The sequence below is a fragment of the Lycium barbarum genome, chromosome 4 (assembly GCF_019175385.1).
Source record: "Lycium barbarum isolate Lr01 chromosome 4, ASM1917538v2, whole genome shotgun sequence".
Classification (NCBI taxonomy): Eukaryota; Viridiplantae; Streptophyta; class Magnoliopsida; order Solanales; family Solanaceae; genus Lycium; species Lycium barbarum.
In genome coordinates this window covers 13,917,524-13,931,798 of record NC_083340.1, presented here as the reverse complement: position 1 = coordinate 13,931,798, position 14,275 = coordinate 13,917,524, and the positions used below count along the sequence as shown (strand labels likewise).

The following is a 14,275-nucleotide window of genomic DNA, read 5'->3' as shown; positions in this document are numbered from 1 at the left end:
TTAACATAACATCAATGAAGTCCTGAGGGTCCTCCTCCAGCTTTGATCCAAAGAATTCTGGAGGGTTCAAAGTAATGAAGTCACGGGCCCTTGCACTCACAGCACTATCACCCTGCCCTGTACTTTGCCGCTGAGTCTGAGCAGCAACTAACTGAGTAAGCAAATGTATGGCCTCTTTTACATCTTGGCCTGAAGCATCCGGTGGAGGAGCTGGAGGTGCTGGAGCTGGGGCGGAGGCTCCCTCACGCTCCTCAGTAATAGGCACTGTCTGGGAGGACTGAGATTGAGCCGCACTCTGGGACGCATTTTCCTCTACTACCGGTGGCGGTGCTTTTTCCCCCCGCTTTTCTGCCACCGTCTTGCCCTTTTGGGCTGCTGTAGCTTTTCTCTTTCTAGGCATCTCTGAAATACACAACACACGATTAGGGAACAAGAATTTCTTATATCATAGCTCTACCGCACGATTTCTTATGAAGAAAGAAGGTCATTCATTCCTAAAATGTCCGCAGCTTCTTGTCTATAAGTGTGGCGCGCAACACACCCATAACCAAAACTCTACTAAACACGGCTCGTAGCCCACCCGGGCACCCCTTAACTCACTTTTATGCTTACATCTAGGTGAGTCATACAATTAAACATATAAATCTATTCGTTCATCATACCAGTCCCATTGGACGACAATGCCTTTATATAATGATTGGCATCTATGCCACATCAACGTACATGAGCCGACAAGGCTATCAAAATGATATACAAAATATGGGCCGACAAGGCCAGACATATCTAACCATATACAAGTGACTACGAGCCTCTAAGAAGAGTATAACATATCACATGAGCGGGACAGGACCCCGTTGTGTCCATAATTATGTACACAAAAGAATGAGTACCCAAAGGTTATGGCTCCGAATGAAATGGAGCTCTGCTAGGTGGTCTCTGAGAATACCGCTATGGATCAAGCCTGTCTCCCTGTGCACCTGCGGGCATGACGCAGCGTCCACAAATAAAAGGACGTCAGTACGAAGAATATACTGAGTATGTAAAGCATAGTCAATATCAATATAGAAGCATAGATAGTAACATAAGAAATAGCATAGGATGGGAAATGGCAATATCATCGTCATATGCACTTACTTGCCTTTCATAGGAACTTTCCCTTGCCAATACGTATTTGTGTACATACATCACTATCCGTACTCCACCATAATACCCGTACCATATTTGTGCTTGTATTCGTATACATGCCCTTATTCATATTCATATACATGGTCATATCATATTCGTAATCATATCATATACATAATCATGTCATTCACATAGCATTTACATAGCATACCCGACCACGTAGGATCGGTGTTTCATACATACCCTTATATAACATACCCGACCACGTAGGATCGGTGTTTCACGTACCCGATCATATATAGGCTCGGTGATCATACATACCTGGCAAATCAAGGCTCAGTGTTACACGTACCTGCCCCTACCAAGGCTCAGTGTTGTCCATACCCAATTGCAGTGGTGTGCGCGCGTTACGTAAATATACATACATATACATCTATACATATACTACCCGGCCATATAAGCTCGGTGTTCCATAATAGTCATACATATACACAATAGCTCATAAGCATCTTTACTTTTAACCCCATTATCATAATCGTCATCGTTATTATCATTATAGCCATCCTCAATACCATTATCACTATCATCATCATTCATTTCATCTACCTTAATAGGCCTACTCGTCATGCGAGGAACTTAGTACAATCGTAGCGTATCAAGAATCATGAGCTTACAAGCTCGGAAGATCAAATCATTTGAAAGACAACATACTCGTATAGAGGATTTATATGTTTGGCCAAAGAACCATGCCTTATGAAAAAAGGGTTATCCTTACATATCTTTCCGTTCGACTATTTATCGCATGTACACCCCTTCAACGATCGCGTTTCTACCTTCACTAAAGTCATACTATCATTAGAATCGATAGCTAGCATCTATGACTAAAACTAGAGAAAATCGGACAGCATCTCCTCCATAACGTATCTCAACTCCTAAACGTCAATAATAAATTCACGATGCCATAACAATAGCCATTACTCATTCACATTGTCCATATTTCTAGACTTACATTCAATTCATCTATAACCATGGCCATAACACACACGACGTCCATTTACATACATTGTTCATCTCATGTTCTCAACATCATTTATATCGTATTTACATCACAATACATCAAGACCCATAGCTCAATTCATACTATTTCTCAAAATGACACTATTCCATATTCATGACTCATTTTTCTATACTCCTCTACAATCCAAGTATTTCAACTCTTAACTACCTTAAACAACATAGAAATATCATGAATCTTACCTTAAATGTTGTAGGAACAAGTTTTAGTTGATAATACTCCACTTTGAGCAAAACCCTAATTTATCTCCATTTGGATTTCTTGACCTTGGATGATCTTGATGGTTTTCTTACACTTGATTCCCTTGATTTATGTTGTTGATCACCAAATATCCTTGAATTCTTGTGGAATATATGTAGAGAGATGTTCTAGAGAGAAGGGGTGTGATGTAGAAGTGAAATGAAATAAGCCTTGTCCCCTTATTTAATGACTTAAAAATCTGATTTGAAGTGCACAGTGGTCGTAAACTTTGTTTACGGTCCGTATTCCAGTTTACGGACCGTCCTTCGTGGTCGTATTTAATCATATCAGAACCAGAAACTCAAACTGAGATGTGGTGATTTACGGACGCAGTTTACAGGCCGTAAACCACTTTACGGTCCGTATTTTGGGTCGTTTTTAACCATTTGCTCATTTGGCAGAAAGTTGAAGTTTTGGAAGCCAAAATACGACATGGCAGTTTACGGACCGTATACCACTTTACGGTCCGTATTTCATTTTACGACCAACTGGCCAGAATGCAAACTTGCAAATTTTCACATTTCCAAAACCTATAATTATTCATTATGGAGCAAAACCTCTCTCTTATTGCGATTGCCTTCGGAATCTCACTTAGGGTCGTCAAATGTTATTTCTTACTCGCGGAAACATCGTACGCTCGTACTCATCACTAGTTCATTCACTTGCGTACCAACGGAAGATTTCTTTTCCGAGGTTTAACATATAGTAACCCAAACGAGGTTGGGGTCGAATCTCACAGGGAATATGGAGAGAAAAGGATACTAATTGTATGTGATACTAGTCTTTAAAGGCTTTAATCCTATTCCTGATAGTTTGAAGTATTTTTTGAATAATGTAATTGAATACTTTGACTTGAATTGTAATTAATGCGAGAGAGAGACTAAGGTTGTGTTCCCCATTTGATTAGATATTATGCTTCAGGTTTCAATGTGATATATTTCTAATCGTTGTTCTATGAATATGCACTTGATCTCTTAAAGACTTCCTAATGTTTCCCAACAGTTAGGCCGTATTTCCTCTTTATGATTCTTCCAAATGTAAAAGAGTTGCAATCGAAGAGCGACCAATAATGCCAATTTAGACTTGTTCTTATCCCTAAGTTAGTCTATTAAACGAGGGTTAAAGCCCCGAGTCATTGTTATTCAATCTTACCAATACTAACTCTCTTTCCCAAGAAAAGTTAATATAATGGCTTAGGCTAATGCTTGCAATCATTACCCAACGCTAACGCACAAAGATAGAATAAATACTAACAACCATTATGCATATATCGATAGTAGAAACCCATTCACATAATATCCATCATGGGATCCACAACCTTAGAATTAAAATTAGCTACTCATAATTTTGGCTCACAAAGAAAGCTTAAAAGTTAACATAATATACTTACGATGCTAATACAATACGGAATGAAAGTGAAGTTGTTTCTTTAAATGCTCCAACCACTTCAAATATTCAAGACCTAAAGTTAATGCTCCTTGAGAAAAATCAGAATAATGAATTAAAACCCTACTTTAAGTATTTATAGGGCCAAAAATCGCGCCAAGTTTCTGGACAAAAACACCCTTACGCGGCATCGTTACGGACCGTAACACAGGTTACGGTCCGTCCTTCGGTTCGTCCTTTGTCAGCTTGATGTCACGGCCACTATGCGACAGACCGTAACACAGGTTACGATCCGTATCTCCCAGCGAATCATGGCCTCAGTCTTCAGTGGCCAATGCATTACGCCATGACGTTACGCCCCGTAACCTAGGTTACGGACCGTCCTTCTGGGGCGTAACCTGTGACACTACTTAGGCAACTTTCTGGAAATTTTCCTCAGCTTACGGTACACGTTACGGCCCGTAACATGAGTTACGGACCGTCCTTTATAGCGGCATGTATCCTCTCTGGTACGGATCACGTTACGGCCCGTAACATGAGTCACGGACCGTCTTTTAGCTCCTAGTTGTCTGTTTTTCAGCATTTCTTATCATTTCCAATCCTTAGTCAACCAACCCTATAAAATACAAAAATAACATAAGAAACGATGTAAAAACACTTAAAAACAAGCAACACTTCTAGTTACAAAGGCATAAAATGTGGCTAAATTCACGGCACATCAACACCCCCAACAGCAAATTCTGGACCTAGTTATAAGAGAACTAGTGATCAGAAATTCCAAAGTAAACCTTTGTTGTCAACACCTGCAATTGAAAGTTCTGTAAGCAATAAAGGGTTCACCAGAAAGAGGCTTAGCATAGAAGAAATGAATGATAAGAGAGCACTAGGGCTGTGTTATTTTTGTCCAGAAAAATATGCTCCAGGCCATAAGTGTAAAAACTTAAAACAACTTTACTTACTAGAAGTAGAGGAATTGGAGGAAGAACACACTCAACAAAAAGAGGAATTGATGGGTGATGTAGGAATGGAGATAGTAGAAGCGAATCAACCTTTAGAACAGATGGAGATTTCTGTTCATGCATTGAATAGGTCACTAGGGTTCAGGACTCTTAGAGTGACATGTTATCACTCCAAGAAACCTCAGAATATTTTAGTTGACACTAGCAATTCACATAATTTCATGGATCCTGAACTAGCAAAGACTCTAGGATGTGCTACCAATTCAACTACACCTCAAATGGTTACTGCAGCAAATGGTAATATGATCAAAGTGGATAAGGTGTGCCATGTCACATGGTTGCTGCAAGGAGCTGAATTTGCTGCTGATTTCTTACTATTACCATTGGGGTCTTGTGGAGTTGTGTTAGGGGTCCAATGGCTGTTAACTTTGGGTGATATCAAGATGAATTTCAACAAGTTAACTATAGAGTTTTGGTACAAACGGAAGAAGTATTTACTTAAAGGTGCAGGGAAGCAAATCACTTCTGCTAATGCTGGCAAATTGGAGAAACATTTAGGTAATTAGTCTCAGCTATGCATGATTCAAGTAGTTCCTACCATGTGCACTGAATTGTATGCTTTGGAGACTAAAGAAGAGGCAAATACAGACCCTAGAATCTTGGTAGTCATACCATAATTTAGGGAATTATTTGCAGAACCAACTCGACTGCCACCATCTAGAGGAGTATTTGACTATAGAATTGTGTTGCATAATGGTACTGAGCCTATAAACAAGAGACCTTACAGATATCCTTCTGTTAAGAAGGACATTATTGAGAATTTGGTGCAACAAATGTTAGAACAAGGTATTGTTCAACCAAGCTGCTGCCCCTTTGCATCGCCAGTGGTCTTAGTTGGTAAGAATGATGGGACTTGGAGATTGTGTGTAGACTATTGGGATCTTAACAAGCACACTGTTAAGAATAAATTCCCTATCCCCATTGTAGAAGATCTACTAGATGAACTTGGAGGTTCTACAATCTTTTCAAAAATTGACTTAAGAGCTGGTTATCACCAACTAAGGATGGCTGAAGAGGACATTCCCAAAACTGTATTCAGAACTCATTCAGGACACTTTGAGTACTTAGTAATGCCTTTTGGTTTGTCTAATACACCAGTTACTTTTCAAGGCTTGATGAATACTGTTTTTCAGAAGTTTTTAAGGAAATCAGTGCTTGTATTTTTTATGATATACTCATTTACAGTAAAACAGTAGAGGATCATTTGTTACATCTTAGAAGTGTTTTTGTTGAAATGAAGAAACATCAGCTTCTATCCAAAAAGAGTAAATGTTTCTTTGGAGTAGCAAGGATTGAATACTTGGGTCATTTTCTCACAAAGGATGGGGTTTCTACTGATCCTCAGAAGATCAGTGTTGTTCAGAAGTGGCCCTTACCTTCTACTATCAAGCAATTGAGAGGCTTTATTGGTCTAGTTGGGTACTACAGGAGATTTATTCAAGGATTTGGGATTATCAGCAAACCATTAATTGATCTTTTAAAGAAGGATAGTTTTAAATGGTCTACTCTTGCTACTTCTGCATTTGAGAAGTTGAAAGAAGCAATTACTAAGGCTCATGTTCTGGCCTACCTGATGCAAATAAAACTTTTGTATTGGAGACTGATGCTAGTAGATTTGGTATAGGTGTTGTATTGATGCAGGAAGGTCACCCTATTACATTCATTAGTAAGACTTTATCTAATAGACATGCTGCAATGTTTGTTTATGATAGAGAATTACTAGCAATTGTTCATGCAGTTTCCAAATGGTCTCAATATTTGCTTGGCCAGAGATTCATCATAAGAACTGATCAGAAGGCCCTGAAGTTCTTAATGGAGTAAAAGTTACACACAAAGTCCCAACTTATGTGGTTTACTAAGCTTATGCCTTTTGATTATGTTATTGAGTATAAAAATGGGGTTGAGAATAAGGTTGCTGAAGCTTTGCCAAGGGTAACTAGTGCTGAGTTACTCACCCTTGTAGTTTCAACAACTAATTCTCAGCTAATGGGTGATATTGCTCATAGTTGGGAAACAGATGCTGATTTGAAGGCCATTGTTGCACAATTACAGGCTGGTCAGGGTCCTACTCACTTCTCATGGGTGCAGAATCAGCTGAGAAGGAAAGGTAAAATTGTGGTTGGTGGAGTACCACAACTGAGGTTTTCCATCATTTCACTATGGCATTGCACTCCTCAAGGTGGTCACTCGGGTATAGAGGCAACATTGAAAAGGGTTCTTACCTTGTTGTTACTGGAAGGGCATAAGGAAAGATGTCAAAGTGTTTGTGCAGGAGTGTGACATATGCCAAAGAAACAAAGCTGATCTTGCAGCTTATCTAGGTTTATTACAACCATTGCCCATTCCTGATGTGGTTTGGTCTCAGATTAGCATGGATTTCATTGATGGATTGCCTAAGTCCAAAAGTCATGAGGTTATTTCAGTAGTTATGGACAGGTTGAGTAAGTATGGTCATTTCATACCTCTCAAACACCCATATTCTACTCAAACAGTAGCTAAGGCATTTCTAGATAATATTGTCAAACTACATGGTTTACCTAATGCTATTACTAGTGACAGAGATGCTGTTTTCCTAAGTTCTTTTTGGCAAGAGTTGTTTGCCTTACAAAGAGTCCAATTAACTACTTCTACAGCTTACCATCCTCAGTCTGATGGACAAACTGAGGTCTTGAATAGGTGCTTAGAGACCTATCTCAGATGCTCATGTAATGAGAGTGCTACTGATTGGTTTGACTGTCTTTCTATGGCTGAATACTGGTACAATACATCATTTCATAGTGCTATACAGAGCACATCATATAAAGCTTTGTATGGTAGACCTCCCCCTCTACACTTGCCATACCTTCCTGGTGAGTCTGAGTCAGCTGAAGTGGATAATACCTTGTTGAATAGAGAATTCAAGTTGCAGTTAATGAAGCATCATTTAATGAGGGCTCAGCTTAGAATGAAGCAACAAGCTGATTCTCATAGAAGTGACAGAAACTTTGAAGTTGGTGATTGGGTTTATTTCAAGCTTCAACCATATAGGCAGGTTTCTATTGCTACACACCCTTATTATAAACTTGCTGCTAAGTTCTATGGTCCATTTCAGGTTACTAAAAGAGTTGGTCATGTGCCTTATACTCTCTTGTTACCAGCAACAGTCAAGATTCACCCTATAGTTCATGTGTCCCTGCTTAAGAAGTGTTATGCAATACCTGCTCAAATTTCTATTCCACCTTCTGTTGATATTGTTGATCCTAATTGCCCTCAACCTGAAGCTATCTTACAAAGGAGGATGGTCAAGCGTGGGAACAAAGCTGTGGCTCAGGTGCTTGTTAAATGGTATGGATTATCTGCAGACTATGCTACTTGGGAATTTTTCAACAGTCTCAAGACAAGGTTCCCTTAATTTGATCCTTGAGGTCAAAGATCTCTTGATGAGGGGACTACTGATACATGAATAAGTATCAGCAGTTGGAAATGAGTTAGTTACAGTGGAATTCCAAAAGTTAGTTGATAGTTAGTTGAATTAGCTATTGGCGGGAAAGTTAGTTACTGTTACACTAGTTAGTTAGAGAGCAAGTTGTTAGAAACTAGTTAGTCAGTTATGACTTAGATTCAGTTAAGATTAGTAATTCATTCTCTATAAAGCATTGTAATACACTACATGAGAATCATCTATGAAAATACAATACACAAATTCTATTCTACTTCTATTCCATTTTCTCTCTTCCATTTCTATAGCTGATCAACTCGAATTATCTCTGAATAACTCCTGTATTGGCACAGAATTACCCGAATTATATTGAGTTCCTGCAATTCTACTAACAGAATGATTATAATAATAATAAAAATAAGTAATAATAAAAATAAAAGAGAGCAAGAAAAACCTCGCTTGCCAAATTAATTGTGCTTGAGAGTTTGACAGTTGTCGAGGAGCACTTTGTTGTAGACTGCCTCTATTATTAAAGCTTAACGTGCTTACAGCCTTTTGACTACATAAGGTGGTGACACGGCTTTCTTGTCTACATCCTCAAATAGAGAGTACTTATTCAACATAATTAGATACAAAATTGAACTTTTCAACTTGTATCTAAGGAATTGAAGAAGATGAGGCATCACTTATCCAGTTGTAATGGAAGAGTTTAATTAACTAATATATAACAATGATATATACTGTATATAAAATTTACACCATCAAATAACCTAAAAGGTTAATTAATGCAACTTTTCATGGTAAGTATAGATTAGTAACCTGCATTACATGGTCATTGACTTGTTACGACAAATAAAATTATCTGATAGGTTAAAGGTCTTTTACACCGTAGTGTATAAAATTGAAATCAATAATGAAATTATTCTTTTAGATATCAGGTTTCAATTCCAACGGAGGCAAAAAGATTGGTGAGTGATAATAAGTACTTTATAAATTAACCGAGGCTCACGCAAGATAACTTGAACACCATGGTATTAAAAAAAAAAAAACACAAACAGTCCAAGAAAGAAATATTCATCCAGCTTATTTAGGCTCTTATTGTTGTCTGGTAATAAGTAGCTTCTCAAATTGCTGAAATCTTGTTTACTTATGAAGTCAATTTGTAAGATATACAGGAAGAAGTTTCTTCACTTCGTTAACATAAATTACTTCTTTTAAAAGATCAAACATAATCATGTATACAGCCAGAGCGTAGAAAGTGATACCCAAGAAGAAGATAATCATAAATTTAGAAGCACCATTATATTAGATGGAAATTACATACAAGAGAAACCAAAGTATACTAGCTATTAATTAATGGCTAATTTGATATACATTCTTTTTTGCGAAGTATCAATTGTTTCTACATGTCCATAGTATCTTTTCTGTTCGAAACTTTTTGTCAACCCCATAATGTAAAATTGAGTTAAATTAAGACCAAAAAAGTCCTACCAAAAAAGGAGTAAAAAGGAAGAAGGAAAAACAGTACTCATATATAGTACCTCTTTAATTTGTTATCTTCATAATGATTAATAAGTAATCAATTGTCTCTTCATTTCAACTATATATCTTGGGCATAGAATTCAATGATCTCCTTAAGATTGAGCTTAAACAAAGAAGAGCAATCATTTTGCATCAACCATAACATGTGCTCAAACAATATAGCATCCACATCCACATAAATTACTTTCTTGGTTCTAATATTTTCTTTTACTCTTCCTCTATCCTCTTTCCTCACCATTTCAATCAAAATTCTAAATGGACTTTCTTCCAACACAAATGGCTCCACCAAGAATTCTCTCTTCTCTTTTCCCACCAGCACAGTTATCAGATCATCTGAATCACCATAATCTTCCGCTAGTGGCCTATAGCCAAGTAATCGGCCGGAGCACCGCCTTGTCAAGATTGCAACCGGCAAAACTATGCAATCCATGAAGTGAAATATTAAAAAACAAAAAAAAACACAAGCAAAGGTAGAAAAGTACTTCTCTAGCTAGTAATGGTCACTTTTATGTATATACTACTTGTATGAGATCCTTTAACCTTTTCTTGGAGGTTGTTTTGGGAATGAAATGGAAGAAATTAAGGAAAGAAGATTTCTTGATGAGAGTAAAGTTGAATTGGCCAGCCAACGGCTAGTGTAAGTATGCATATGTAAACAAAGAATATATAGACATTCTAATTTATATAATTGGTGTAGTTTTCAATGGTAGTTTTCGTGGAAAGAGAACCGTTTGAGTGAGAAGAAAATTTTCCTAAATTTTACTTTTTTTTTGGGTGGTAGGAATATGGAAGGTGACAGATAAGCATACAAATGGTAGGTCCAATGAAGCTTGTCAAATAGCATTGGTGACAAGGTTGCCATTTGTGTGACTTGGTCCCATCTCTTCTTCCTTTTTTTTTTTTTCTTTTTTTTAATTTTTAATTTTAAGAATTTGATGTCCGAAATTCACTAATCTAACTAATTTTGATTATTTTTTATTAGATCAATGCAGGTTAATATGTTTCCTATAAAAAATTATTCATTTTTAAGACTTGAATAAAGAGGAGGAATCCCAATTTTTAATACCACATTCCATGATGATGGTCCCTATTATCTTACCCTTTTTTTTTTTACTTGTAGTTAAACTATCGCTCTATGGTACCCACTAACACAATTAATTTGAGTTTTTGCCACGTACGATTCATAAAAAAGGAAGTACTTTCTATTAGGAAGTGCTTTCTATTAGGAATTGTTCATTTCTAAATTCGAAGCCAAACCAGTATTACATGTGAAAAAGTTTCATCCATTCACAACTCCCTTGGTGGTCCCAAACTTAACTTGAAACAACGCTTCATCTTACATTTAAACACGTATGGCCATAAGAGCCAGTTGGAGATAGAGATTACACACCAATTATTTCAAAGCGCGTTTAACAAACAAAGCCGACTTCCCATGTTAAATGGATGGGGCACCTATAAATTGCATTTGATGTTAACAAGGCTTAGACAATATATATATATATATATATTATAATTTTATCAGGATTAAATAAAGATTATTCATCACAATTCACATTTATAAAGTCCAAATGAAAACATTAGAAAATGAGGAAACTTTGGAAAGTCTTATGTTATATCTTTAGCTTTACATAGTAGTAGCAGATAATGTGCACATATGACGAACTTCTCAACTTGTGATAATAGATGATGAGGGAATTTCCACCTTTTCCCTTCTTTTCATGCCATGAATTAAAATTATGGAGCAACTAGTTATTTGTCACGCGCGCGCAATTACATGGAAACATTTGATCTTATAACATTATATAGAAAATACTACTATGTTTTTTTCAATAGAAATGGTAAAAGGTACCGCCAAACCTCTCTATAACAGCATCGTTGGGTTCGAAATTTTTCAGTTATTATAGAAAATGGTTGTTATAAACCTATAACAGCATTGACATTTAAATAATATTTCGTTGTTATAGGCAAAAAAGATGCATAAAATTCAATTTTCATTTTTAATTGTCAATTTCTAAGCTTGATAACACTCTGTACAACGAAGGAAAATTGTTTAATAATGAAAATATATATATTTATATGATATTTTTTGTCATAAATAGTGTATTAAATGATCAAATATTTGGTCAAAATCTATACACTTATTACTGGTAATCATAGATATTCTATTTTTATAAAGATGGTTAATTATTATATTACTAAAAAAAGAAAATAACTGTTATATGGGGGGTAATTTTACAAAGAAAGTACTGTTATAAAGATAGTTGTTGTTGTTATAGATGAAATGTTGTTATAGAGAAGTAAAATATAACATAAAAAATTGGCTCCGAAAAAACTTAGTTGTTATAGATAGTTATTGTTATATGCGGGTGCCGTTACAGAGATTTCAAAACTCGTTTACGATATTTTGACTTAAATTATAAGTAGCCGAACCATTTGCTTTGAAGAAACTCAAGTAGAATTCCGTATAAAAAATAAAACAAAATTGTAGATGCGCTTTCATGGGTCAAGTTCGTTTGAACTCTATATATTTTCCTTCTACTCCAACTCATTTTCAGCCAATTAGCTTGCATGCCAAAGAGGTCGGTCCAAATATAACTAAACATTACCAGATTTTGGCAGAGATTGGTGGAATAGCTGGTTAAAGCATCACTTAGGTATTAGACTTTACCTTCCTGGACACTGATCATGGTCGTAGAACTGAATCTGACTTGAACTGGACACATCAGGGCCATATACCAACAATATTACATACTACCTCCGTCCCAAAAAGATTATCTTAGTAGGCGTTTGGCCATAGATATCAAAAATAAATTCACTTTTTTCGGAATTTTTGAAGTTGGAGTTGGAGTTGTGTTTGGCCATAGTTTTTGAAATTGTAGCTTTTGGTGAAATGTGGTTGTAAAAAAGTGAAAAAATTTTGAAAAACAAGTTTTTTAAGTTTTTGGTATTCCGGAATACAACTTCAAGTTGTATTCGGAATATTTATGGCCAAACACCCAAAAGTGAAAAAAGTGAAAAAAAAATTCCGGAAAAAAATGAATAATTTTTATGGCCAAATGGCGCCTTAGTTTAACTAAGCACAAAATTTAAGAAATAATGAAATTTTTTTGAAATGTGTGGTTCAAAATAAGTATTAGATATTTGTTTGGTTATAAATCATCTCATAGAAATAAATTGTTTAGCAAACTAATAATAAAAGTAAGACAATCTTTTTGGGGCGAAGGGAATACTAAATAGAGTATGAAAATTAGTTAAATCAATTAGTGAATCAAAATAAGATATAAGTAAATAAACAAACATATAAGTTGGACAGCTAATTTAATATGAACCAAATAGTATCATGAAATTTTTATCAAGCAAACAAATCTAGAGATTTTAACGAAAACAGTCGCTCTACCTCCTAAGTAGGGTAAATACACTCTACCCTCCTCAGATCCCATTTCGTGAAATTTGAATTTCATTAAGTGTGCTGTCGTACGTCTTAAAAAGTAGATAACTATGAAATTCAAATAGAGATGGTTCTAGGAAGGAGTGATAACTGGTAAACATATAGCCGTGTTGGGTCGTGATAGAACCAAAAGATATGAGGGTGTCGGCCAAGGTTACAATTGCGTGGACGGCAAAACCATCACCATTACGCGTCTACAGCTCAATAGTCCCCTTTCGAATTTCTCAAAAGAATTTCATATAACATAGAGTAAAAATATGTAATCTCTTTAGCTGAATGGGAAGAAATTTATTTTTATTTTTATTTTATTTTTTCTTGTTGCATAATGAAGTCATAAATTTAGTTAGTGTTAAGAGTGATGAAGGTTATTTGTATGAGTGTTAAATTATGTCCCTTGACCTAAAATTTAGATATTTAAAAACTAAACAAAAGAACTACAAGTAGCAATTTTAATTTTTTTTACATTAGCAATGGATTTACATGAAACTTTTAGTCAAAAATTACCTTATCCAACTCGGTGAAACTTAAGGACATGCTGTAACAGAAGCAGTAATTTTCTTGCTTAATTTATGTCTTTTGTATAATTCGATCTCCCTAAACAATCTTCTAATCCAGTCACTCTGCATTTAACTTATATACACTACCATTTAAAGGAAAAGGAAAACCTATGATATCATTGTAATTTAACCTTTACCAACAAGTTACCTACTTTATTTTCTACTCAATTCACTTATAATGGACAAGTTACCTACATTATTTTTTACTCACTTAACTTATTATGGACAGTTTACCTATAATTATTTTTCTAGGTGACCTTAAAAGTGAACTTTTCTAAAATTGGGTTAGGGGGTGTGGGGAAGGGGGGTGGGGGTTGTAGCTGTATTTCAATTCTTCTTATTCGTCAATAAGATAAGGAAGCACGTCGTAAAGAAGGAATTGAGATCTATTTGTAGATTTTATGAGATACTCATGTCCCGGGTGAAATCATAAATTGTTCAGCATCTCTCACAATAAACGTGAGA

At 35.8% G+C, this 14,275-nt stretch overlaps 1 protein-coding gene across 1 annotated transcript; it reads right to left on the bottom strand.

Moving 5' to 3' along the window:
* Positions 1-9,540: 9,540 nt before the first annotated feature.
* On the bottom strand, positions 9,541-10,461 carry LOC132635281 (auxin-responsive protein SAUR76-like). Its single transcript, XM_060351609.1, has one exon. It carries the CDS (start codon positions 10,233-10,235, stop codon positions 9,864-9,866), a length of 372 nt encoding a protein of 123 aa, XP_060207592.1. The 5' UTR covers positions 10,236-10,461; the 3' UTR covers positions 9,541-9,863.
* Positions 10,462-14,275: the final 3,814 nt, after the last annotated feature.

Excerpts from the sequence above, each read along its gene's own strand:
- LOC132635281 (XM_060351609.1), bottom strand. The coding sequence starts at position 10,235 with ATGGATTGCATAGTTTTGCCGGTTGCAATCTTGACAAGGCGGTGCTCC.